The sequence below is a fragment of the Xenopus laevis genome, chromosome 8S (assembly GCF_017654675.1).
Source record: "Xenopus laevis strain J_2021 chromosome 8S, Xenopus_laevis_v10.1, whole genome shotgun sequence".
In the NCBI taxonomy this organism is placed as follows: Eukaryota; Metazoa; Chordata; class Amphibia; order Anura; family Pipidae; genus Xenopus; species Xenopus laevis.
This window is the reverse complement of record NC_054386.1, coordinates 76,970,117-76,994,767: the sequence shown is the minus strand read 5'-3', so window position 1 is coordinate 76,994,767 and position 24,651 is coordinate 76,970,117. Positions and strand designations below refer to the sequence as shown.

The 24,651-nt window shown below is 38.0% G+C and overlaps 1 protein-coding gene across 1 annotated transcript in view; it reads left to right on the top strand.

The window, feature by feature from the left end:
• The window catches only part of LOC108700176 (glypican-3), a 226,633-nt gene that overhangs the window by 138,855 nt on the left and 63,127 nt on the right, over positions 1 to 24,651 (top strand). Inside the window, exon 6 of the mRNA XM_018233119.2 lies at positions 9,634 to 9,754. Within this exon, the coding sequence (XP_018088608.1) occupies positions 9,634 to 9,754 (121 nt within the window). The remainder of the gene's footprint in view (positions 1 to 9,633; positions 9,755 to 24,651) is intronic.

Sequence of the window (24,651 nt, the reverse complement as noted above, 5' to 3'; positions counted from 1 at the left end):
ATGTTTCTTCATCTGGGGAATGCATACTTTTCAAGGTTCATAAAAGCTATTTTATATTTTTTGAACATATGTTCCCTGTTAACACTGCATTTTTATCTGTAGTTGTAAGAACTAATGGACCTTACTAGTCAGCTAGAGTGTGCTATGGCAGCAGTCATGTGTTGGTTGACTTGTTTGTGTTGTTGTCCTATGCACAATATTGCACCTGCTATCTATCAGCATGGTTTAAAGCCCCTTTTTATGAGCCTTTAGGAATTTATATGTTTCCAGCTTATAGTTACCACTGACCGTGAGAGATCTGAATAAAGCTTGTGTTTGTCCCAGCTTCAGGGATCAAACTGACAATTTAATTTTGAGGGGCTGAATTAGGAAAGTAATTAGTTTTACAGCTGTGCATCAATGACCCCTGCCCCTAGTTACAATTTGTTTTGTCTATAACCAAACTACCTTTAGTTAAATATGGCTGCTGTTTTGGTAACATTATAATAATGCATGGTTATATTAGTTGGATGGCAGATAACGCTTAGGAAGTAATATTGCACATATATATGAAACAAACCATAAATAATCATATTTAATTCAGTAAAATACCCATACTTACCCAACAGCCCATAAATTAACAGATTTGTAGGTTTCTTAGCAACCCAAACTTTAAGTGCATTCAAGAAAAAAACAGTAAAAAAGTTTTCTTATCCTATGACCCCTTTGTAGATGAGATAGGATAGCCTCTTCATCTTTTAAAGATTAAATAGGTATTGCATTCTAATCTGTTACTGGTTTACCAGTAAATAGCTCAGTTGCATTCTACAGACTGCAGTACTGCGCAGCCATGCTATATGCCTCTGAATCTCTTGCAGATTGTACATTTAGATAAAAAGGTGTTGATCCTAAAATTTAATTATTTTTTTCATCTAATTAGAATAAACCCTAAACCAACACAGTCAAAGTGAAAAATCTTACTGCAAAACATGGTTACCTTGTTTAAACGGTCATCTGAAGGCTTTCCAGGGTCATATTTAGTGATGGGTGAATTTATTCGCCAGGCGCAAATTCCCTCGATTCGCTGCCGGCGAATAAATTTGCGAAACCGACTGGAAAATTCGCCGGTGTCAAAAAAATGGACGCCGGTGTCCTTTTTTTGGACGCTGCCCATTTTCGCCAGCGAATTTGTGCCGGTGTCAAGAAAACGGACGCCGGCGTAAAAAAAAAACACGGACGCTGTTGTACAAAAAAACGGACGCTGGCGTAAAAAAACGGATGTTGGTTTCAAAAACGGATGCTGGCATCAAAAATTGAGATGCCAGCGCCATTTCGCGGATTTCACAGGAAATTCGCAAATTTTCTGGCGAAGTGAAACGCTCCAAATTCGCCCATTACTAGTCATATTGTTAAAAGAACATAAAAATATAACAAAGAGCCCCTGCTCTGTGGCATGGGATAGAACGATAACTAAAGTTTCACACGATCATCTGGGGGCTGAATCGAAGAACTAAACTTTTGTAGAGACATAAATTTGAACCAATGCCTGTTTTGACTGCACAATTTGGATAGCAAACTGGCAAAAGTTTGTTTTAGGGATCTTACACAAGCTGTTGTTAAACCAAGATAAGTTTGTGATCCGTAGGCTGATGAGGATCCTTGCTGCAACCCAATTACTTGGCTTTTTTATCTGCCACTTGTACTTTGCGCACTATATTACAATGATAGCACATAAGATTAATTTATGCAGTCTTTGCATAAGGTACATTTTCTTCAGCTAAAAGCTACCAAGGAATCCAACAAGCTTCCGTTGGTATAGCCTGCGAACTGGCATACTCCAAAGCCAGCTGGTAATCTTGGCATATGTGGGCAAGGAAAAAACATGCTAGCCAACACATGGCAGATATTTGTTATCCATCACCACATCAAAGCAAGCTGCACATGTGAGCAATAATGTCAAAGGCATTTGTCGAATATCTCAATTTGCATGTCTGATGCGTTGGTACATTTAGACGCAGTGATTGAAATGTTTGCTTATCAGAATTCAAAAGCTCTTTCTTTAAAGATATGAAAGACATTATTGAATTTCAGATGGGTACAATTCTATTAATTTAGAGATTGCAAACCACTGACTGATGGAATACAATTGCCAGAGCAAAACCGTTTTTTAAAGCTAAAATGATTTTTTAATTGAGCATTTATGTTCTGCTTTTTTTGGCAGCAGTTCTACTTTATGTTGTTAAAGTACTGAAACCCTACCATGTCTAAGCAAGGGCTTCTACTAAGTAAAACCTAGTGCTATTTATCATATTGTTTTAAACTTTGATCAGAGCCTTTGATTATTTTATGAACAAACCAGGCCTGGCTGGAGTTTGTGTTGGTGTATTTTACGTCTCAGATTGCAGGAGTGCTACTAGGAGGGCAGTCCGGTCAACTTTACTGTCTTTGTAGAAGATAAAGTAGATATTTTATTATAAAATGCACAGTTTTTAATTTACAATCATCACGATAGCTTAACAACACCAGTGTTGTTTTTAATATCATGCTGACTGTATGCCTATAATTTAGGGTTTGCGTTCACTTTTAGTGAAATGTGTATGTACAGGTCTGAGCAAGTGGGGATGAATTTGACATGTGCACACAATCTTTCCTGTGCTCACTGAAGTTTGCTGGTATCATTCACAACTTTGGGACTGGTGCTAACAATAGTTAGTGTAACAAATGGGGGCAGAAACAGTCAGGAATTGATTGGAATTAGAGTAAAGGCTTAATGAAGAAATAAATCGTATCACGGTTGCTTTGATGCACTCTACATTCTATAGCAATGATGTATTCAAAAACCTTTCATAAACCCAGGGCCGGTTTTATATAGCGGGTGCCCCTAGGCCTGCTGTCATTCGTGGCCCCCGTCTCCTCCCCTTTATTCGCACAAATGTTTTAAAAAACTATTGTATCTCCCGCGCATCCCCAGTGTTTCTGAACCAATGTGGGTGTGGTTGAGCTTCATGCCGCCCCCTAAAATCCTACCGCCATAGGCCCGGGCCTTGGTGGCCTCTCCACAAATCTGGGTCTGCATAAACCACAATCACATATACAAGAGAGCATCATATCACATATCACATTACATTTTGCCATGCATCCTACATTGTCCTCAACAGTCCATTATCTACCAAAGAAAAACACCAAAAAAAGTGTTATGTTACAAAAAATGCATAACATCCCCCACAATAGCTGACAATATAACTCTTACCAATTGGCCCTGAGCAGGCAATAATGTGCTGGTATCCAGAGTGGTACAGTGCTTCTTCCTTGCACTGTATCCAACAAAACACTGTATACAACAGTGCCGCACAAAGTGCATATTCCTCTATGTCTATATCTGTGCATATAGTATGCTACATAGCCCTCCAACAGTCAAAGAAGAGCCACAGGTTCTTTATTTATGAAACACCAACATATTCTGCAGCATTTTGCAGAGTTACTATATCTCTGCCGCAATAGAGCTTACACTCTAAGGGGGTAATTTAATTAAAGGCATTAAGTTTGCCCAGGAGCAGTAACTCATAGCAACCAATCAGCAGGTAGCATATACTAGTCACCTGTTTGAAAGCAAACATCTTATTGGTTGCTATGGGTTACTGCTCCTTGGCAAGCTTAGTGCCTTTTATTACATTTGGGGGTAAGTTCCCTATCACATACACATACACTAGTTTCTATTTATCAGGGCCAATTTAAAGTTCATGAATTACTATCTCATCACCTGAGAAACTTTGTTCAATTTGGAAGACTTTCTAGAAAAATTTGGAAGACTTTCCCTTAGGGGCACATTTACAAAGCTCGAGTGAAGGATTCGAATTAAAAAAACTTAGAATTTCGAAGTGTTTTTTGGGCTACTTCGACCATCGAATTGGCTAGTTCGACCTTCGACTACGACTTCGACTACGAATCGAACGATTCGAACTAAAAATCGTTCGACTATTCGACCATTCGATAATCGAAGTACTGTCTCTTTAAGAAAAACTTCGACCCCCTAGTTCGGCAGCTAAAAGCTACCGAACTCAATGTTAGCCTATGGGGAAGGTCCCCATAGGCTTGCCTGTGCTTTTTTGATCGAAGGATATTCCTTCGATCGTTGTATTAAAATCCTTCGAATCGTTCGATTCAAAGGATTTAATCGTTCGATCGAACGAATAATCCTTCGATCGTTCGATCGTAGGATTAGCGCTAAATCGTTCGACTTCGATATTCGAAGTCGAACGATTTTAGTTCCTAGTCGAATATCGAGGGTTAATTAACCCTCGATATTCGACCCTTAGTAAATCTGCCCCTTAATGTTGAATTTATTATATCTATTTATCTATAAGCTCCACTGACCCCTAAGTTTTTACCTTTTATGATTTTCTGTTTTCTGGGATCTTTTTTCCCCCCCACCTTTTATAAAATAAACGAGAAAACTAGAACTTCCCCTGGCCGGGAGCAGGAATGTTGCACAGTGCACGTTGAAGCAGTAAAAGCCGTTTTGCTTGAAGCAATCTAGTGTGCTGCAGTTTGTTTATTTTTTAGATTTTTAATGAGGTGGGACAACATAAAGATATATATATAAATATTTCAGGCTCAATTGATGTTGGGCGTAACCCTCATAAAACTTGATGTCATATAATTGAAGTTCTCAGGCAGGTCATAGGATGTTTAAAGTCTCTTGTGAGCTGACAGATAAAAAGCTTTGATCTGGAATGCACCACTGTAGAAGGGCAACGGCACAATGCTGAAATCTTTCCCTGTACTGGAAAACAGACATCTTGCCTTCATATAAATAATGGTGTAGGAGAAGTGTTTCTGTTGCTGCAGAGCATATTTACCCTGGTTTGGGACTAGCTTGAAAAGCCAGAGCTCTCAACACTCTTTTTTGCAATCTCCCAATTTTAACGATGACCCTACAGCCCACCAATAAAGACAAAGCAATGAGTACAGATTATAATTTGTGCAATGGCTCATGCTACTACAAGTGATCAGACCCAGCTGTAGTGTTATCCACTGCACAAAACATGAAACAGTAAGGGGTAAGGGGCAAATTTCGAATTTGAAAAACTTCAAAATTGGAATTCAAAAAGACCAACTGAAATTAAGTTGAAGTTTTTTTTGGCCCAATAGGTCAGTTTTCTTTGGAATAGGTCAGTTTTCGATTGAATTCGAATTGTACAAATCGAAGTAATAGCGCATTCTAACCATACGATTTGAAATTTCCCCCCCAAAAAAAACTTCGATTTTTCAAAGTCCACCAATTGACTCCAAATAGGTTCTAGGAGGTCCCCCTTAGGCTAAAACAGCAATTCAGCAGGTGTTAGTTGGCGACTGGTCGCTGAATTTTTAAAGATACAGTACATGATAAATTTCAAAATTAAATTTTTTTTCAAATTTGAATTGAATACGGACTGTTCCCTAGTCAAATTACACAAAAATTAGCTCGAAATTCGATTTTTTTTTTTCATTCAAATTTTCACTTTAAATCTGCCCCTAAGTCTAAAAACCATGTTGCCACATTTGTACCAGCTTTAATATCTGCTTTAAAGTTTATAAAGTCAAGCAAATGCACATTTTTATGCAAAATTGTTGTTTTTGTTTGACAAGGCATTGACACTATAATTTTATTGGTTGCAGGCACAATATCACAAGTGGTTCATTACATAGTGACTGCAATTTACTTTATTTTCAAGAGGCTGAAAAACTTCCTGACATTGAGGTTGAATGGACATGACGATACCTCCCAACGGTCCGGTTTTGAGACAGTCCTGTTTTTGACAGCTCAACCTGAAGTCCAGCGTTTGTACTGAAAAGTCCAGAGTTTCTCTGCAGTCATAAAAATACATAGTTTCTAGCTTAATTGGCTTTTGGCAGAGAGACCAGAACACCCACCAGGTGCAACTAAGATAATTTTAAGATAAGCAAATAAGTAATTGTAACAATTTAGATACAGAGGTCCCTTGGGAAAAGTTAGACTCACAGCACAGGGCAATTCACCTTCATTAGCAAAACTGTAATAACTGAAAAAAACAACACAGAAATATAATCAAACTTTCATAACCTGCCAAATTTTGTAAAACAAAATTAGGAGGTGGGGCCACAAAAATAGGCGTGGTCAAAAAATGTTTGTCCCTCTTTTTATTTCCAAAATGTTGGGAGGTATGCAAGACATCATATAGAGTAACTGGTGTACAACAAGCAACTGGTTTCTGTATGACTTTGTTTGTGTCAGTTAAACCAGTAAGAAAATAAAAAGAGGATTTGCTACTGTGTTGAAGTTTCATTACAAACTATTAGTTGACAAGACTATTTTTTTGAACACTAGCAATCTTGTTTAATTTCTATTTGTTACCAAGCTAATATCACTTCCCTTCTCAAGGTTGCTCAGATGGCTGTGCCAGAGTTCTCTCCACTGAGACAATATTCTGCCTACAGCTCACTGTGCATCCTTCCTATCCACTAAATACTGATTCTCTCAGCCAAATGACTTGGGTTTTACATCCCCTTTAACAAAAATGCTGAATAAATATCCTCATTAATTTCCTACAGCCAGATGATGATGAGATATAGCACAAGGGCGACCAAAGAGTCCTAAACACTGACATGTCGGTCAGTGTTTATGTCATGTGATTGTTTGTATACAACCTTCTGCTGTGCTGTGGAATACATTGGTGCTTCATAAATGTTATTTATTATATTTATATATTGATATAACAGACAAGTCTGGACTGAGAATTATAATAGGCCCTGGCATTTCAGGTACACAGAGGCCCAATGAGCCAACACAAAGGTCCAAACGGCCCCACCAGCCCATTAAATTCTGACTTTCTATGGCAACTTATAGCAGCCCCTCTGACATTTGCCAGAACCCACAGATTGCCAGTCTTGGCCTGATAACAGATATTTTACAGCATTGCTAAGTTTTATCATCATTAAGAACATAGCTAGTGGCTATATCTGTCCAGTAGATGGCGCTGTCTGCATAGTGAATCCACACTGTAGGCCAGGCAAGGGTTTCTGAAAGGGAAATCCTGCATTGTTGCCCTCTCATTAAATTTGTTTACAACAGTGCAACAGGTTGGATTTATCTTTGGCAATACATTATTACTTTACACGTTACAACCAGGTGCTGCTCACTAAAGTGCAAACATTGTTTAGCATAGTACAAAGTAATCCCATGCTCCTAGGATTGCCACTTTACTGGTTTTTTACTGGTGGGGGGGTAAAAGTGATGCTTGATCCCAATGAAAAAAATATATATAAAAAGGTTGAATTTTTTTAAAAAAAAAGGTGGCAACTCATAATGCCTAGTGTAATTTAGCAAAACCATAATGCACATTAGTGCAAAGTGCACTGAGTTAAGTTATACTCTAAGGGGCAGATTTATGATGGGTCGAATTGAAAATTCAAATTTGATTTTTCAAATTTTTTTTATGGTCAAAACTGTCAAATTAGACTAGGGAATTATCCAAACTTGATTTGAGTTTTTTTTTAAAAAAAATTCTAATTTGAATTTTCGAGATTTATCATACTCTGGCCCTTTAAGGATTTGAAATCGACTATTTGCCATTTAAAACCTGCCAAATTACTGTTTAAGTCATTAGGATAAGTCCAGGAATCAATTGGAGATGTTTGCAGCCTTCCTGACATTAAAATTTTTTCGGAGATCGTTTGAATTTGAATCAAATTTCTTTAGAGTATTCGGGTCGTTTAAATTCATCCGAGTTTTAATAATTTGATTTTATTAATGACTTTTGGCAGGTCGAATTTTGAATTCATTTGAATTTAAGGATGTTAAATTGAATTTGAAATTTGACCCTTGATAAATGTGCCTCCCCATGGGGGAGTGTTGGGAGTTTCCTTAACTGAGAAGGATCTAGGAATTTTTGTAGATAACAAGTTGACTAATTCCAGGACATTAACTTAAGGGATGAAAATATATTTTTGCCCCTTTATAGGTCCCTGGTGAGGCCTCATCTGGAGTATGCAGTGCAGTTTTGGACTCCAGTCCTTAAGAGGGATATAAATGAGCTGGAGAGAGTGCAGAGACTAAGTGCAACTAAATTGGTTAGAGGGACGGAAGACTTAAATTATGAGGGTAGACTGACAAGGTTGGGGTTGTTTTCTCTGGAAAAAAGGCGCTTGCGAGGGGACATGATTACACTTTACAAGTACATTAGAGGACATTATAGACAAATAGCAGGGGACCTTTTTACCCATAAAGTGGATCACCGTACCAGAGGCCACTTCTTTAGACTAGAAGAAAAGAACTTTCATTTGAAGCAATGTAGGTGGTTCTTCACAGTCAGGACAGTGAGGTTGTGGAATGCACTGCCGGGTGATGTTGTGATGGCTGATTCAGTTAATGCCTTTAAGAATGGCTTGGATGATTTCTTGGACAGACATGATATCAAAGGCTATTGTGATACTAAACTCTATAGTTAGTGTATATGGTTTAGTTTGTATGAGTGTTTGGAGGGGTCATTGTGTGTATGGATGCTGGGTTTCATTTGGAGGGGTTGAACTTGATGGACTTTGGTCTTTTTTCAACCCATTTTAACTATGTAACTTTATGGGGCAAATTCATCAAGGGTCGAATATCGAGGGTTAATTAACCCTCGATATTCGACTGGGAATTAAAATCCTTCGACTTCGAATATCGAAGTTGAAGGATTCTGCGCAAATACTTCGATCGAACGATCGAAGGAATAATCGTTTGTTTGGGTTCGGTAGCTTTTAGGTGGCGAACTAGGGTTTTTTTTTTTAAAGAGACAGTACTTCGACTATCGAATGGTCGAATAGTCGAACGATTTTTAGTTCGAATCCTTCGATTCAAAGTCGTAGTCGAAGGTCGAAGTAGCCCATTCGATGGTCGAAGTAGCCAAAAAAACACTTCGAAATTCGAAGTATTTTTTCTTCTATTCCTTCACTCGAAGTTAATGAATTGGCCCCTGTGTATTCATCTTGGCAAATGGCTAGCCGATATTAAAGGAACACTTACACCAAAAAATAAACGTTTTAAAGGAAAGACAATATAATATAGTGGTGCATTGCACTGGCAAAACTGGTGTGTTTGCTTCAGAAAAACAATTATAGTTTATACTGTATAAACCAGCTGTTGTGTAGCTAATGGGGCAGCTATTGAAGCACAGGATGATAACAGATAAATTCTGAAGAATCCCATTGTATGCTATCGTGCTTATCTGTTATCTGCTGTGTATCCATTGCCTTTTCTCCTTTTTTAGTTTTAAATGGCTGTCCCCATGGCTAAACAGCAGTTTGTTTATATAAGCTATAATTATGTTTCTGAGATACTGCAATATACTGTATATATATATATATATATATATATATATATATATATATATATATATATATATATATATATATATATATATATAAAATATAGATCTTATTTTTAAAAGTGTTGGCTGAAATTCCCAGCAATACTTGTTATTGTTCAAATTTTCACTCAGATAATTTCACTCGTGCTAATTTGTGGTATTTGTTTGTTATACAGTATTTGAAAAGTTTATGTTGATATGAACACAAGGTGCGTAGAGATTCAACTAACTAGAAATATCAAATATGATGAGACAGATCTTCTTACATTATGTTTTTTTTTAATTTCAGGTTCAGTCCTCACACAGTTAAGAATGGTTTAAAGATCCATTCAAGCCACCAGGAGGGAAAAAGCAGAGGGTCGGATCCTGTTATCAATCAGATCATCGATAAATTAAACCATATCAATCAGGTGGGTAACAGAACCATAGATATTCAAATATAATTAATATTCAATTCTTATGGGCAGATTTTGTATGATTACAGCCCAACACAGACAACCCCACCCACATTCTATTGATATGGGAATTTTTCAAGCATATTTATCAAGGGTGAAATTTAGGGTAGGACTACACAGACGTTTCCGTCACGATCCGATGCGCTGCGACAAAACGATGGCGTCAAATTGCATGCGATGGAAATAAGGTAAGTGAATGCATTGTCGGATGAAGTCGCAGTGTTGATCCGACGTGACACGATTGTCGGATGCAGACGCAGTGCCGGATCAATGCTGCATCGCTTCGGATCGTGCCGGAAACATCCGTTTAGTCCTACCCTTAGAGTTCACCATGTAATAAGTATAATTCTAATAATCCATTAGGAATGAACAGAAAGTGGGTAGGGTTGTCTGTGGGGAGTTCTAATTTCACACTAAGGGGCCGATTCACTAACTTCGAGTGAAGGATTCGAAGTAAAAAAACTTCGAATTTCGAAGTGTTTTTTGGGCTACTTTGACCATCGAATGGGCTACTACGACCTTCGACTACGACTACGAATCGAAGGATTTGAACTTAAAATCGTTCGACCATTTGATAGTCGAAGTACTGTCTCTTTAATAAAAAACTTCGACCCCCTAGTTCGCCATCTAAAAGCTACCGAACTCAATGTTAGCCTATGGGGAAGGTCGTTGGATTTAAATCCTTGGAATCATTAGATTCGAAGGATTTTATCGTTCGATCGAAGGAATAATCCTTTGATCGTTCGATCGCACTATTTGCGCTAAAATCGAAGGATTTTAATTCCCAGTCGAATATCGAGGGTTAATTAACCCTCGATATTCGACCCTTCGTGAATCGGCCCCTAAATCTACCCTTTAATGTTTGTAATTAAATGCTTAAAAAAGTTACTAGTTATTTATTAACCCTTACAAGTTTCGCACTTGTTTTCAAAGCCAGCAAATTTTGTAATATTTAGGGCATTTCCTGGGGGAATGTAGAGAGACAGGTTTATTAAAAAATGGAATTCAAGCATTTTCTAATGCAAATAAAACGAATTTCTCAAAAATCTCAATTGCTAACCTATTTATGAACAAACTTGAATTGCAAAAACTTGAGTCAGGTAATAAAAATATATATCCCTTTTGATTAATATAGAAGCTTGCCAGGTTTTCGTTGCTACATTTTTAAATCTGAGTTTTAAGATCCTTTCGAATAGGAATTTCCAAAATCTCAAATTCACAATTTCCGCTGCAATTTTCTTGAATTGTGGAAAAACATGACAGTTAAATGGAGATTTCTGACTTATACCTTAGGATCACACAGTAGTACAATACTAATATTTTTAGGAGAACCGCACTAGAAATATATACCTTAGTTTGCAAGGCCAAAAATAACACTAACCATAGGTTAACCCCATAAATATATTTTTGGAAAGAGTACGATTTGAAAACTTTAAAGTTTATACTCCAAGCAACACTGAAAATAAAAGTTAAAGTTAGCAATAATCATAAAATATCTGAAATTCATCTCAAAGCTTACAATATTAAAAAGATAAAACATTATAGGATTTATAAATAAATGTCTTCTGAACAATTTGATGCCCAGGATTACTAAACTATGTAGCATAAAGAGACTTCCTCAATGAAATTATTGCATACACAATTTTTACCAGCCAAAAAAAAAAACTAGTGAAGAATAAAACAGAAAGCAATGAAATCACTAACCATAAAACCAATCAAAGCAATAAAACATAAATTATTGCACAGTGAGAATGGTGGTCTAAATTCCAGTTCCCAGGTTTGCTGTCCAATAAATGTTTTATGAGCACAATAAATCCACAGCAATGCAAAACTGGATATGCAAATAAAATTTCTAAAAATGCAATAAAATCACCACTATAAAACAAATGACATTACAGAAGGGGGTTGCCATGTGGCCCAAGATAGTAGGGGGTTGGTTCTCGGGGGACGGGAAGCAGTGACGACACCTGACCGCAGGCTGTTTGTATATTTGGTTTGTGTGAGGGCACAATGCCTGATCCACACTTCAGGGATGGATTTTTGTTCTTAAATGTCAATAGTTCCGTCGCCAAAAAAAAATGTGTGAATTTCCAGTGAAATTCGCGAAACGCAAATTTTGACACCTGCGTCAATTTGTGGGTGTCAAAAATGTCCTACGGAGGCATTTTATTGCCAATAGATTAGCTGCAATAGTGCAAGCTAGAATGCTATATTTATTCTGTAGAATGTTTTACCATACCTGAGAAAAAAGCTCTAGAAACTCTCTGTTTGTTAAGGATAGGAGCTGCAGTATTAACATGGTGTGACATCACTTCCTGCCTGAGTCTCTCCTTGCTCTGGGCTCAGATTACAGTAGAGAAGGGGGGGGAAGAGGAGCAAACTGAGCATGCTCTTGCCCAGGGCAATGAGGTTTAAGCTGAAGGCAGGAAGTCTGATACAGAAGCCCATGAGTACACAATAGAAGGAAATAAATGCAGTGTTTCTTTTGACAGAGCAGCACTACTTTGGGGGTTTACTGGTATATTTAGATGGACCTTTCTAATAAGGCTTACTTAGTTTTAACCTTTCCTTCTCCTTTAAGGTCTTAGGCCTTTTTGACTCTATAGCCCACACCTATAGACATACAAAGAAGTGAAATTGAATAAATGTTGCAGAAGCAGATATAGCAAGAGAAAATCATTAGCTACCACCACAGGAAATTGTTTACACACCAGACCTTTTCGGGAATTTATACACTGTCTGTAAGGTCTGCTTGGCTCATTAAACATTACTGTTTAGTGGAACTGTTCCAAAATGATGTTCCAACCTCTCAAGCTGCTGTTCAGGTATTAAAACAATATGTTAATGAACACCCGAGAAAGTTTTGTATTTAGAACTCTGGGAATAATGTGTGGATTTTGTAACATGTTCCCAACTAGCGGTATGTAATCCGAAATTTCTGAAGGGTGTTGCTAACATTTTTAATAATTTAGATTAGTGTGTCTTTCTGCTAAGTAAAGTTTACTAGTTTGTTTAAGTTATGAATAGTCAACTTTTGGTTTTTCAGTTGTTGCAGAAATACAGCATTGGTAGTGGGAATAAGAATATGTAGTTCAACAACATCTGTGCAAGAAAAGTTCTCCATCAGTGCTTTAGGTGGTGCTGGTACCTTAAAATCTATTCTTCAAAGCTAGCATTTCTCAAAGCTTTTAATATGGGGGAATAGGAAGAATGTGGATGCTAGCCAGGAATTTCTTTTGAAAGCAGGTGAAAAAACAACTTTCATTCTTGCATAAGCCACTGAAGAGGATTTTCTAGGAAAAATGCTGGATAATTTATCAGCAATTAATCATTAAGTATTTGTTGGGAATCTCTGGTTTGAAAGGAAGTACAGATAAGACTGCTATACAGAATATTAACTGCCTGTTTTATGTCACGTTATGAATAACTGAAACATCTCTCAGCGCTAATGCACATTTTATCAGATGCTCAGGGAAAAATATATTTTGGGGATGATTTTCCTGAGCAGTGAATTCACAATTGTATAATTATCCTTTATTTATATACAGTCATATGAAAAAGTTTGGGAATCCGTCTGAGCCTGCATAATAATTTACTTCAATTTCAACAAAAAAGATAACTGTGATAGGTCTTTCATTTCCCAGGAACATCTGAGTACTGGGGTGTTTTCTGAACCAAGATTTTTAGTGAAACAGCATTCAATTGTAATTTTGCTAATTTGAATGCATGTTACTGCTCAATACTGATTACTGGCAACACCAAATTGGTTGGATTAGCTCATTAAGCCTTGAACTTCATAGGCAGATGTGTCCAATCATAAGAAAAGGTGGCCAGTTGCAAGTTGTGCTTCTGTTTGACTCTCCTCTGAAGAGTGACAGCATGGGCTCCTCAAAGCAACTCTAAAAAGATCTGAAAACAAAAATTGTTCAGTATCATGGCTTAGGGGAAGGCTACAAAAAGCTATCTCAGAGGTTTAAACTGTCAGTTTCAACTGTAAGGAATGTAATCAGGAAATGTAAGGCCACAGGCACAGTTGCTGTAAAACCCAGGTCTGGCAGGCCAAGAAAAATACAGGGACAGCATATGTGGAAGATTGTGAGAATGGTTACAGACAACCCAAAGATCACCTCCAAAGACCTGCAAGAACATCTTGCTGCAGATGTTGTATCTGTACATCGTTCTACTATTCAGCGCAATTTGCAAAAAGAACATCTGTATGGCAGGGTGATGAGAAAGAAGCCCTTTCTGCACTCAGAGGTACTTGTTGTATGCAAAATCTAATTTATACAAGTCACAGTCATGGAACAAAGTGCTTTGGACTGATGAGACAAAAATGGTTCCATCATGCTGTGGGGCTGTGGGGCAAGTTCAGGGACTGGGGCCCTTGTTAAAGTCGAGGGTATGATGAATTCAACCCAATATCAACAAATTCTTCAGGATAATGTTCAAGCATCAGTCACAAAGTTGAAGTTACGCAGGGGTTTGATATTCCAACAAGACAATAACCCTACACACATGTCGAAAGGCATTTATGCAGAGGGAGAAGTACAATATTCTGGAATGGTCGTTACAGTCCCCTGACTTGAATATCATCGAAAATCTATGGGATGATATAAAGCAGACTGTCCATGCTCGGAGTCGGCAGCCATCAAATTTAACTGAACTGGAGAGATTTCGTATGGATGAATGGTCAAAAATACCGCCATCCAGACACTCTTTAAAGGCTTTAGGAGGCATCTAGAGGCTGTTACATTTGCAAAAGGAGGCTCAACTGATATGTATTGATGTAATATCTCTGTTGGGGTGCCCAAATTTATGCACCTGTCTAATTTTGTTATGATGCATAGTGCATATTTTCTGTTAATCCAATAAACTTGATGTCACTGCTGAAATACTACTGTTTCCATAAGGCATGTTATATATTAAAGGAAGTTGCTACTTTGAAAGCTCAGCCAATGATAAATACAACTCCAAATAATTAAGAGGGGTTCCTAAACTTTTTTATATGACTGTACCTTTGTTTAATTCCACATGCATGCAAGGTAAAATATTTAATAAAAACATTCCACAACAATTCAGTTCATTTTTCTGTAATCCGGGGCAAGTCTTGCACACAGTTTTGTGTGTAGCTGGGAACAGTTCTTGTCTACATGAATTGCACAACAATCCGGAACATATTTCAGGTTTACAGCATTATTAGATATTCATTCAGTTTGTTCTGGACCAGAATCAAAAAAATTTAACGCAAATATTTTAAATGATAAAATGCAGTATAATGGATTCCTCTTTTTTTATTGAGTGATGAATAGTAAATAACAAATTTCATATGCTAGTAGACACACAGATGTGCACCGCAATGGGAACACTTTATCCTTCAGTTCCAGTGTATACTGTCTGTGCCTAACAATTATGTGCACATTTAGATGTACAAAAGGAATGGCAGCATGCAAATATGAATGCAAATCACCATGTTTTCTCCAGAATTGCACCTTAATAGCCGTTGATGCAACTTGTGTGCTATTCGCCAGCCTAAATGCTAATCTGATACAATTTGGTACTATATCACACTCAAACTGCATTCTCATATCGACAAGTAACAGCTAAAACTCTAATTAATCCATGCCCTTACCCTACCCTGTATAGACTACTGCAATCTTCTACTAACCGGGCTCTCAGACTTCCACCTCTCTCTCCCCTACAATCAATCATAAACTCTTCTGCATACTCTACATTCCTATTTGTTTGCAGAGTGTGGGAGGAAACCCAAGTACCCAGAGGAAACTCATGGGGAGAAGATACAAAATACTTATATAATACATATACTGTAGCACTGCAAGGCAGAAGTGATACCCACTCTGCCACTGTGCTGCTTCCATCTGACTTCTTGGTGCAGTAGGTGAGGGACAAGTTTAGCTCCAGCCCTCCTTTGCCCCTGCCCACATCAGCGTTTGGAAAAATCTAGTGACCACTCTGATGCTGTTTCAAAATATTCACATTGCTGTCCTAAAAAAAAGTTCCTTTTTTTATAGATGTACATAGACTTCTGAGTCTTGTCTTAAAGCCAATCGATGCACCAGTTTCTGTCTGTATTGCTTGGTTAAAAAAAACATAGGAATGCAATGTTGGTTGGTTGAACTTTTATCTGAAATTTCAGCCACATAAAGGGATGACTGTTATTTTGTCTCCTAAGCTTTCCACAAGCTTTCAAAACTCCTTTCTGATTATTCTTTTCCTTCTCCTTAGACTCAGCATTGGTTGTCACAGTTTTAGCCCGGTGGTGTAGAGTATAGATAGTTTAGGTTACCTTGGATGGTGTTAATTAAATGGCAACTGCTGATCCATATAGGTGGGTTTCAGTGACATATAGAGGAAGCAGCTCCCACAGTGGTGGTTGGCGTGACAATTTTTATGCGCCTGAATATTCTGAATCTTTTTGAAGCAGCGTTTTTTTCACGGCTAATTTTTGCCACAATTTTGCTAATTTTTTCGCCAGCAGGGAAACGTGGAAATTCGACACGAATTTGCGCCTGCCGAATTTATTCGCCCATCACTAACAAAGAATAAAACCTATGCAAATATTTACGTGAGAAATTCACCCATCACTAATGATTTATTTAGTCAGACAACGAAAGCAAAGCAGAAAAAGAAACCAGTCCAGTACTTTCCACTTGTCTCTGTCAGTTGGTCCCACCCTTACAGGATGTTGTGCCATTTCTCTGTCTTGGATTCAAGGACCTCTAAATTCTAAAATTTTCTCTTAGCTTTCATGGTATATTCTCTGTTCTTAAAAGGATACTGTCATGGAAAAACATGTTTTTTTTCAAAACTCACAAGTTAATAGTGCTACTCCAGCAGAATTATGCACTGAAATCCATTTCTCAAAAGAGCAAACAAATTTTTTTATATTCAATTTTGAAATCTGACATGGAGCTAGACATTTTGTCAATTTCCCAGCTTTCCCTGGTCATGTGATATGTGCCTGCACTTTAGGAGAGAAATGCTTTCTGGCAGGCTGCTGTTTTTCCTTCTCAATGTAACTGAATGTGTCTCAGTGGGACATGGGTTTTTACTATTGAGTGCTGTTCTTAGATCTACCAGGCAGCTGTTATCTTGTGTTAGGGAGCTGCTATCTGGTTACCTCCCCATTGTTCTTTTGTTTGGCTAATGGGGGGGGGGGAAGGGAGGGGGTGATATCACTCCAACTTGCAGTACAGCAGTAAAGAGTGATTGAAGTTTATCAGAGCACAAGTCACATGACTTGGGGCAGCTGGGAAATTGACAAAATGTCTAGCCCCCATGTCAGATTTTAAAATTGAATGTAAAAAAATCTGTTTGCTCTTTTGAGAAATGGATTTCAGTGCAGAATTCTGCTGGAGCAGCACTATTAACTGATTCATTTTTCCCATGACAGTATCCCTTTAAGGCTTGATTTCCAGGCTGTTTGGCCTAAAGAACTACTTGTTTGTAGCAAGCGCCAGCTGCTTTGTATTAATTTGTCCCTCCCTGAAATCTTCAGCTCTACGTAAACCTCTCCTTAACACTGGATCAGCATGGATTACCTCTTGGGCCAGGCCCTGGCTTTGTGATAATGTTTGATATGGAAAAGTGGCGCTGCTGCTCTGCTGCCTTTTGGCCTTCTGTCCCTGTCTGTTGCTTCTTCCTTTCCAGCCCTTCTATGTGTTTCTGTTCGTCTTTCTTCTTTTTTATTTTATTCTCAGCTTTTTCTTTCTTTGCTGGTATCATAATATGTATACTACTTTATTGAGTGCCAACATAATTTGCAATCCCTACCCAAGTGGAGTTTACAGTCAAAGGTGTGACCATTTGGAATGTGGCCTATGCCTGCACTTTCTGAAATTTCTTTGTACTCATTTCTCCATTATTGTTCTCTCCAGCTTTTGAACCATCAGATTACTTTCTATCCTATTATTCTGTCCTTCCCCACTCAGAAATTCCAAACATACTTATTAGACCTCTAGCCTAATTACAATCTCTATAAACTGTTTTGTCCCTTCCAGCAGATTGTGAGGAATCCATGCATTGTGATTAAGTTTTGGCACATTTACTGGAGTCACAAAACCTTTTATTTAAGTGAATTGTTTCATATTTGGAAGGCAGTGAATAATGGATGGTTGTGCTAATCTCCTGTACCATCATAAATATAGTTCTTAAAGAGGACCCATCACCCAAAAAAATTATTCCAAATCCTATTTTACCATGTTAGTCAAGCAAAATGAACTTTAATTATACTGTTTAAATTATTTGAATCTTGTTTTCATCAGTCTGGGAATTCATAATTATAACAAGCAGGCAGGAGCCATTTTGTGGACACTGTTATTAAGGCAAGCCTTGTATCATCTCAGAATCTTGTTTGTGCACCAGAATGGAGGACCTGATGTCCATTTCCAAGCACTGGTTACACAATTAAATGGTTAGGAGAACTGGGGGAATGTGGGGAGAGCAGTGAGATCTAGAAAGTGCTGAATGAAAAGTGAAAGTAATTGCTTGCTCCGCCTCTATGCCTAAGACATAGAGGAGGGGCAGCCAATATTTGATTAACAGCTGAGATTTTTAAATAAACAGCTATGAAAACTTTAATAATAAAAAAATAATTTGGATTTCATGTTTAGTTTGAAAAGGACTTTTATTATACAGCTTTTTATGTCTGGGTGAAAAGAAATCCTATCATTAGCCAGTATGTGTACTTTATGTGCATAAATATTACAGACTAAAGAACCCTACGTTCTTTTCAGAGAACCCCAGAAAAATGGGCAGGTAGGTGGAGACATTACTGGGCTGCCTGCTCTGACACATTGTATCAACTGGCAGCAAAAGTCCCTTTCTAGGTCTAGATGCCCTATTATAGAATACTATTCAATTGAGAGAACCCTACCAATTGCAACTTCACAATACTAAATGGCTAATGTTACAAGTCCTTATGGCTTTTTCACAGGGGAACCCTCTTGAGAAGATTATACTTCTAGAATGAAGTTATCAAGCATTTACTTTCAACTGCTAAGAAGAGGATTGTGCAGAGGCAGTGTCTTATTTTGGAAAACGTGTTGAAGCAATATACCAGTCATTTGTGCTTAGGGTTATCAATAAAAGTCTGAATTATTGTCCCCTCTTCAGAAATGGAGATTCAGAGCTTCCTATTTTTGTTTAACAATGCAGGTCCTTATTATGATTCCTCTTGTTACAGCAGAGATGTTGCACAAATATTAGTTTGCTTTGGTGTGTTGCAATGGCCTTTTGTGTTGGTGATTAGTGTATTGTAGTACATAGTGCTTTGGGGATTTTGTGGATCAGTTCATGGAAGCAGCACAATCACAGAACTCATGACTGTTCTTCGAAATAGATAATCTCGCCATTATTTTTTTCAATAAACCACCAGAGATCAAAGGTGCTGTTCCACACAATAGTGGGCCATTTATGACATTGAAGCAGCACTAATATGGGCAAAGAATAACAATGACAATTTAATAGGAATTATTCAGCCTGTGGCATCAGCACTTATCTATGTGCGGCCTGCTTAATGGGCATGGCAGCTGTCTGTCCCTATGTACCCATAAAGAAAGACATTAAGTACTGCAAATATTGTAAATAAAAAGCTCAGCTCTTAAAGGAATTGTTCAGTGTAAAAATAAAAACTGGGTAAATAGATAGGCTGTGCAAAATAAAAAATGTTTCTAATATAGTTAGTTAGCCTAATAGCCTGTATAAAGGCTGGAGTGATTTGATGTATAACAAGTCAGTCAGAGCACTACTTCCTGCTTTTCAGCTCTCTTGGTTTACACTGACTGGTTACCCTGACTACCGGACAGTAACCAATCAGAGACTTGCGGGGGGGGCACATGGGTCATATCTGTTGCTTTTGAATCTGAGCTGAATGCTGAGGATCAATTACAAACTCACTGAACAGAAATGTACCATGTGGCCCCCCTTCAAGTCGCTGACTAACTCAGAGTTATAGAGCTGAAAAGCAGGAAGTTGGATTCTGGCTGTTTTATTAGACATCTGTGAACTCCAGCCTTTATATATTACATTTTTGGCTAACTTACTATATTAGAAACATTTTTTATTTTGCACAGCCTATCTATTTACCCAGTTTTTATTTTCACACTGAACTATTCCTTTAAATGTATTTGCAATATTTGGGAGCTGAGATAACTTTCTATATGTGCTATTTGCTGAAATGACACCTGAGATGAATTTCTCTTGGCATGAATGCCCTAAGATATACTCTGCACAGGTTTGACAGAACAAAACAGTGGTGCTAAAAGAATAATAATATCAGATAGTAGTTTATATGCATTATTTAGTCTTTAATAAAAGAGCAGCCCCTATTTTTCTCATAGCTTTTCCTTTAAAGTAAAATGACATTATGAATTCATTTTACTTTGGCCTTATATGTAATAAGCTGGAGGAAATGTGAAAGGCCCATCCGCCAGCTGTTGAATACGAGTTTCTAGCATATGGAACACAGCAAGTAAGGACTGTAAGTGCACCATCCCTAGGCTACGCATTGTTTTTTATTTAAATAAATACCAAAATCTAATTTTTCACAAGAAATGTCTAAACATTAATGTTCATTCTTTTAAAATATAGAAACATATTTGGATGATTACTGAGGTGTCATTTCCATCTTGGAACAGATGATAGGCCCACTTCTCCTCAGGGTGTGGCTCTGGCATTTTCTTCCACCTCACCTCTCCCACTCCTAAATAATGTCCTTTGTTTAATACTCTCATACAGTCTGCTCGCCAGCTTTATAACCTAGTAGTCTTAAAGGAACAATAACATCAAAAAGAAAAAGTGTTTTAAAGTTATAAAAATATAATGCAGTGATGCCTTGCACTGGTAAAACTGCAGTGTTTGCTTCAGGAACACTACTTTTGTTTATATAAATAAACTGCTGTGTAGCAGTGGGGACAGCCATTCATCACAGAGATGCTGCTGTAATTCTGGGGCTTACCTTTGGGTGCGCTCTGTGCAAGCTCAAAAAGTTCCCTGCTATAAACCCTAACATAATGACTGAAGTTTATCGAAGCACAAGTCCCATGACTGGGGGCACCTAGGAAACTGCTGGAGCAGCTCTATTTACTGATATTTAATCAAAGGATAGATAGCTCAAAGGATCTTTGTGAAGAGTTAAAGGGCACCTATTGGGCTAAAATGTTTTCCCAACCAAAGGTGTGGTTATTAGAGCCTGTACTCCTGTTGGGGGGTAGCAGTATCTTTTTTTCAAAAATTTACCCCCCCGCCAGTGCTAGGTCATGTCAGTCAAAGTGTATATGCAAATGCATCTCTGACGTCATGCACATAATGAGCAGATTGCTGCACTCGCTCGTTATACGCATGTGTGTGCATGCATGTGTCCCAACATGGACACTCCAACCGGTAGCTTCTAGCACCGGTAACTGCTACTTTTACTCCCCAACTGGAGTGTTGGCTCTATTAGCCTGCATCTTTGGTTGGGAATAATATTTTTGCCCAATGGGTGCCCTTTAGGGAAGATTCTTAAGGTGGAGTAAAAAAAAAGCATGGGTAGATTTCTCAAAGAAGTACTTTCCGCATGATCCAGAAACAGTTGGTCAAACCTATCCTTATCGGTCTACTACTGATTTCCACAGATTTATGGAAACACTAACTAGACCTTACTGTAGGGGTCTGTATGTGGGCTTTAGGTGTGCCACAGGCAGATTGGTTTCCACATGGTACATATCTGCTGGAAGTAATGAATCTATAGACATGTAGACTGTTGTTTTCTGCCTGAGATCCTTGAAGTTTAAAGTATCTTGTGTGCCATAAGCCTAAGCAATTTAAAAGCTTACTTACTAATGCCGGACACCATCATAGCTCAATGCACACAACACTGGTGTTGATCAGATGTGCTCTGTGCCATAGTGCCAGCTCTGGCTTTAAAGTGCAATGCAACAGAGCCTTGTACAGAACACCCAGCCTAAGAAATGCTACAGACAGGGCTCTAGAGCACCTTTTGTCCTTGGCACTCCTTTCTTGTTCACTGTATATGACAAGCAATAGAGGTGTATTCTGGGCAATGCACAGGTGCCACCCATGTGTCTCTCCACTTGTATGCCTACATTAATGGGTAGGACTAGGGATGGGCGAATTTGACCTATTTCGTTTTGCCAAAAATTTGCCGACACCCATTAAAGTCTATGGGCGTCAAAAAACATATTTGCGGTTTTTTTATTTTTGACACACAATGTCATACAAGTCTACGGGCGTAATTTCCCCTGCGAAACAAGGCAAAAAAATTTGCCCATCCCTACGTGGGACATTTTTGTTCAGGAAGAGTTGTGCAAATGAGTGGCAGGTACAAATGGAAGTAGCAACTTTACTTTGTTCCTCCTGTTCGTAAATAAAATATTTTGACTATTTTTGTAAAAGTTCTCAAAAATAGTGGTTGTAAATATCCATAAACAGAATGTACCTTAAGCTCTTTTGTTTGAATAGAAAAGCCTTAATTTATCCATTGGTTATTTCTGTTTCCCCAATAAATACAAATTCTCAGCTTTTAATGAGCCCAATCTCTAAACCAATCATTTAAAATAAAGAATTTGCTTTTGCTTTTCAGCACTTAACATTTTGTTGTGTTTAGCATTTCCAAACTCACAGTGGGGAGTTTCCCACAAGGATATGATTTAATGACAATTTAAGATTTGTTTTTCTAGTCTTGGACAAATATTATATTTTGTTAGTAAAACAATTCACAAAACAATTTTCTCTTAATTAAACCCATGTACAAGCTTTGAATGTTGAAGGGAGAAAAATAAAAGAAAACAAAAGGAGATTTTTTTTTTAAGAAATACCCAGTTTTGAAGAAATATTTCTTTTATATGACATTAACTCATTATAATAGAAAGAGACGATTGTTTGGTAAAGTGTATACAGTATATGAGTGTGTTAAATGGAGTCCAATTTATGTATCCAGGAGGAGCACAGTAGGGATAAAGGTACATTTACACAATTAGCCATAAGAAATGGAACACGGTCATAAAATTCTAACGTTAAACTTTCTGAACTAGCTGTTTAAAGTGTCTGTGAAACATCAATCCCCTCTACATACAGCAATACAATGTTGTCTGAATATAAAATGTCAGTCCAGGAACCAAACCATCCACAGTGCAAACCAGAATCATGTGTGTGCCCATTAGGATTGAGGGTAGATAATGTTATTTTATTATATCTAATACAACGTGAGAAGGACCCAAATAATATATATATATATATATATATATATATATATATATATATATATATATATATATATATATATATATATACTGTATATATAACATATAACATATATATATATAACATATATAGATATAACAAGTTTGAAGAATAAACACAGATTTTTCACTAATTTTAGAGTGCGGGTCCTTTTGAACTATATATACTGTATACAGTATATATATATATAGATTTGTGTTTGCAGTGACATCACTGAAAAAAAGATATATATTCAGAATGTGTAGTAAATCTTCCATTACAAGGCTGGATTTGACAGGGGGGCACCCCTAGGCCTGCACCTACAGCTGTGTTTAGGTAAAAGGGATTCTGTCATGGTTTTTATGGTGTAGTTTTTATTTCTAAATTGAACTGTTGAGTGCTGTTCTTAGATCTACCAGGGAATTTTATTAAAAGTAAAAACTTACAGAAAATTATATAAACATTTCAGAAACAAAAAAGCATCACATTATTAACCAATGAAACATTAATTAAATGAAACCAAGTTCCCTTATCATTAAATCCTGTTTAATTTGTGCTTGGCACTACCACTTTCCTCATCCCTCCTTTGGGGTACTCTCCTCATCTTCCAGGTCAATCTCAATATCCTGCTCTAGGGACTCCCGTTCCCCCTCCTGACTCAACCTCCCTTCCTGACACTCTTTCCTTTTTCTGTTCCTTTTTCCCAAGGCCCCAGCCTTCCACTTCTCTCTCTCTTTTCTTCATCCCTCAGCCTCTCCTCCTCTTCCTCAGCCAGATCCCCCCAGCTTTTTCTGGCAGAACAAACCTATTGCCTGTTGCTGTCACCATTTTGGGGGGATGTTTTTCCTTTTAACTGAGGCTTTCTTTCCCATCACTCTCCACTCCTCCCCTCTCCTTGGCTGACTGGCCCTCTGCTCACCCTTCTCCTTAAGTAACTTCTCTGCTGCCCTACCCACCACCTTACTGCATGGGGCACTGGATTCCGGCTGTACAACCACCCTCTCTGATCCCACCACTTCAGATGTTGGGGCACCCTCCTCCACAATCTCCATTCCCTGGCCAATTTCCTCCTGTAAACTAGAGCATTCCCTAACAATGTTGTGCCAGGGATCAGGGCAAGAACAGTGGGCTTACCCTAACTTCAGGCACAAATTGCAGCGGATTTCCTGCCATTCTTTACTGGGGTGCCCAGTTTCACCACAGAGGGCGCACTTCACAATTACCCTCAAATTTGTGCCAGAACTCATCCAGCCCCTGAGACAGTTTGAAGCTCAGATCAAACTCAGTGTCAAAGACACTTACAAGCCCAAATACATCTGCAGGGTTAAAGCCCAATGACTCTTTGATGAGATTCCTGGCTACAAACCTACGCCCCAGGAACTCACCTCCTTCATCCACTTAATTTTCACCGCATTCTTCCTCCTACCGGCCTGACTCTCACCCACCTTGGAAACATTCTGCCTAAACAGTGTCCTTCGATCCCAAACACCTCTCCTCCCTTGTGCCCCTTCACTCTCACTATTTACAGGAGGATTCCTTGCAGGGACATTGCTTTCACCAGCTATGCTGTCTCTTACTGCAGCGTCACATACAGTTTTATTAGGGGTGCAGCC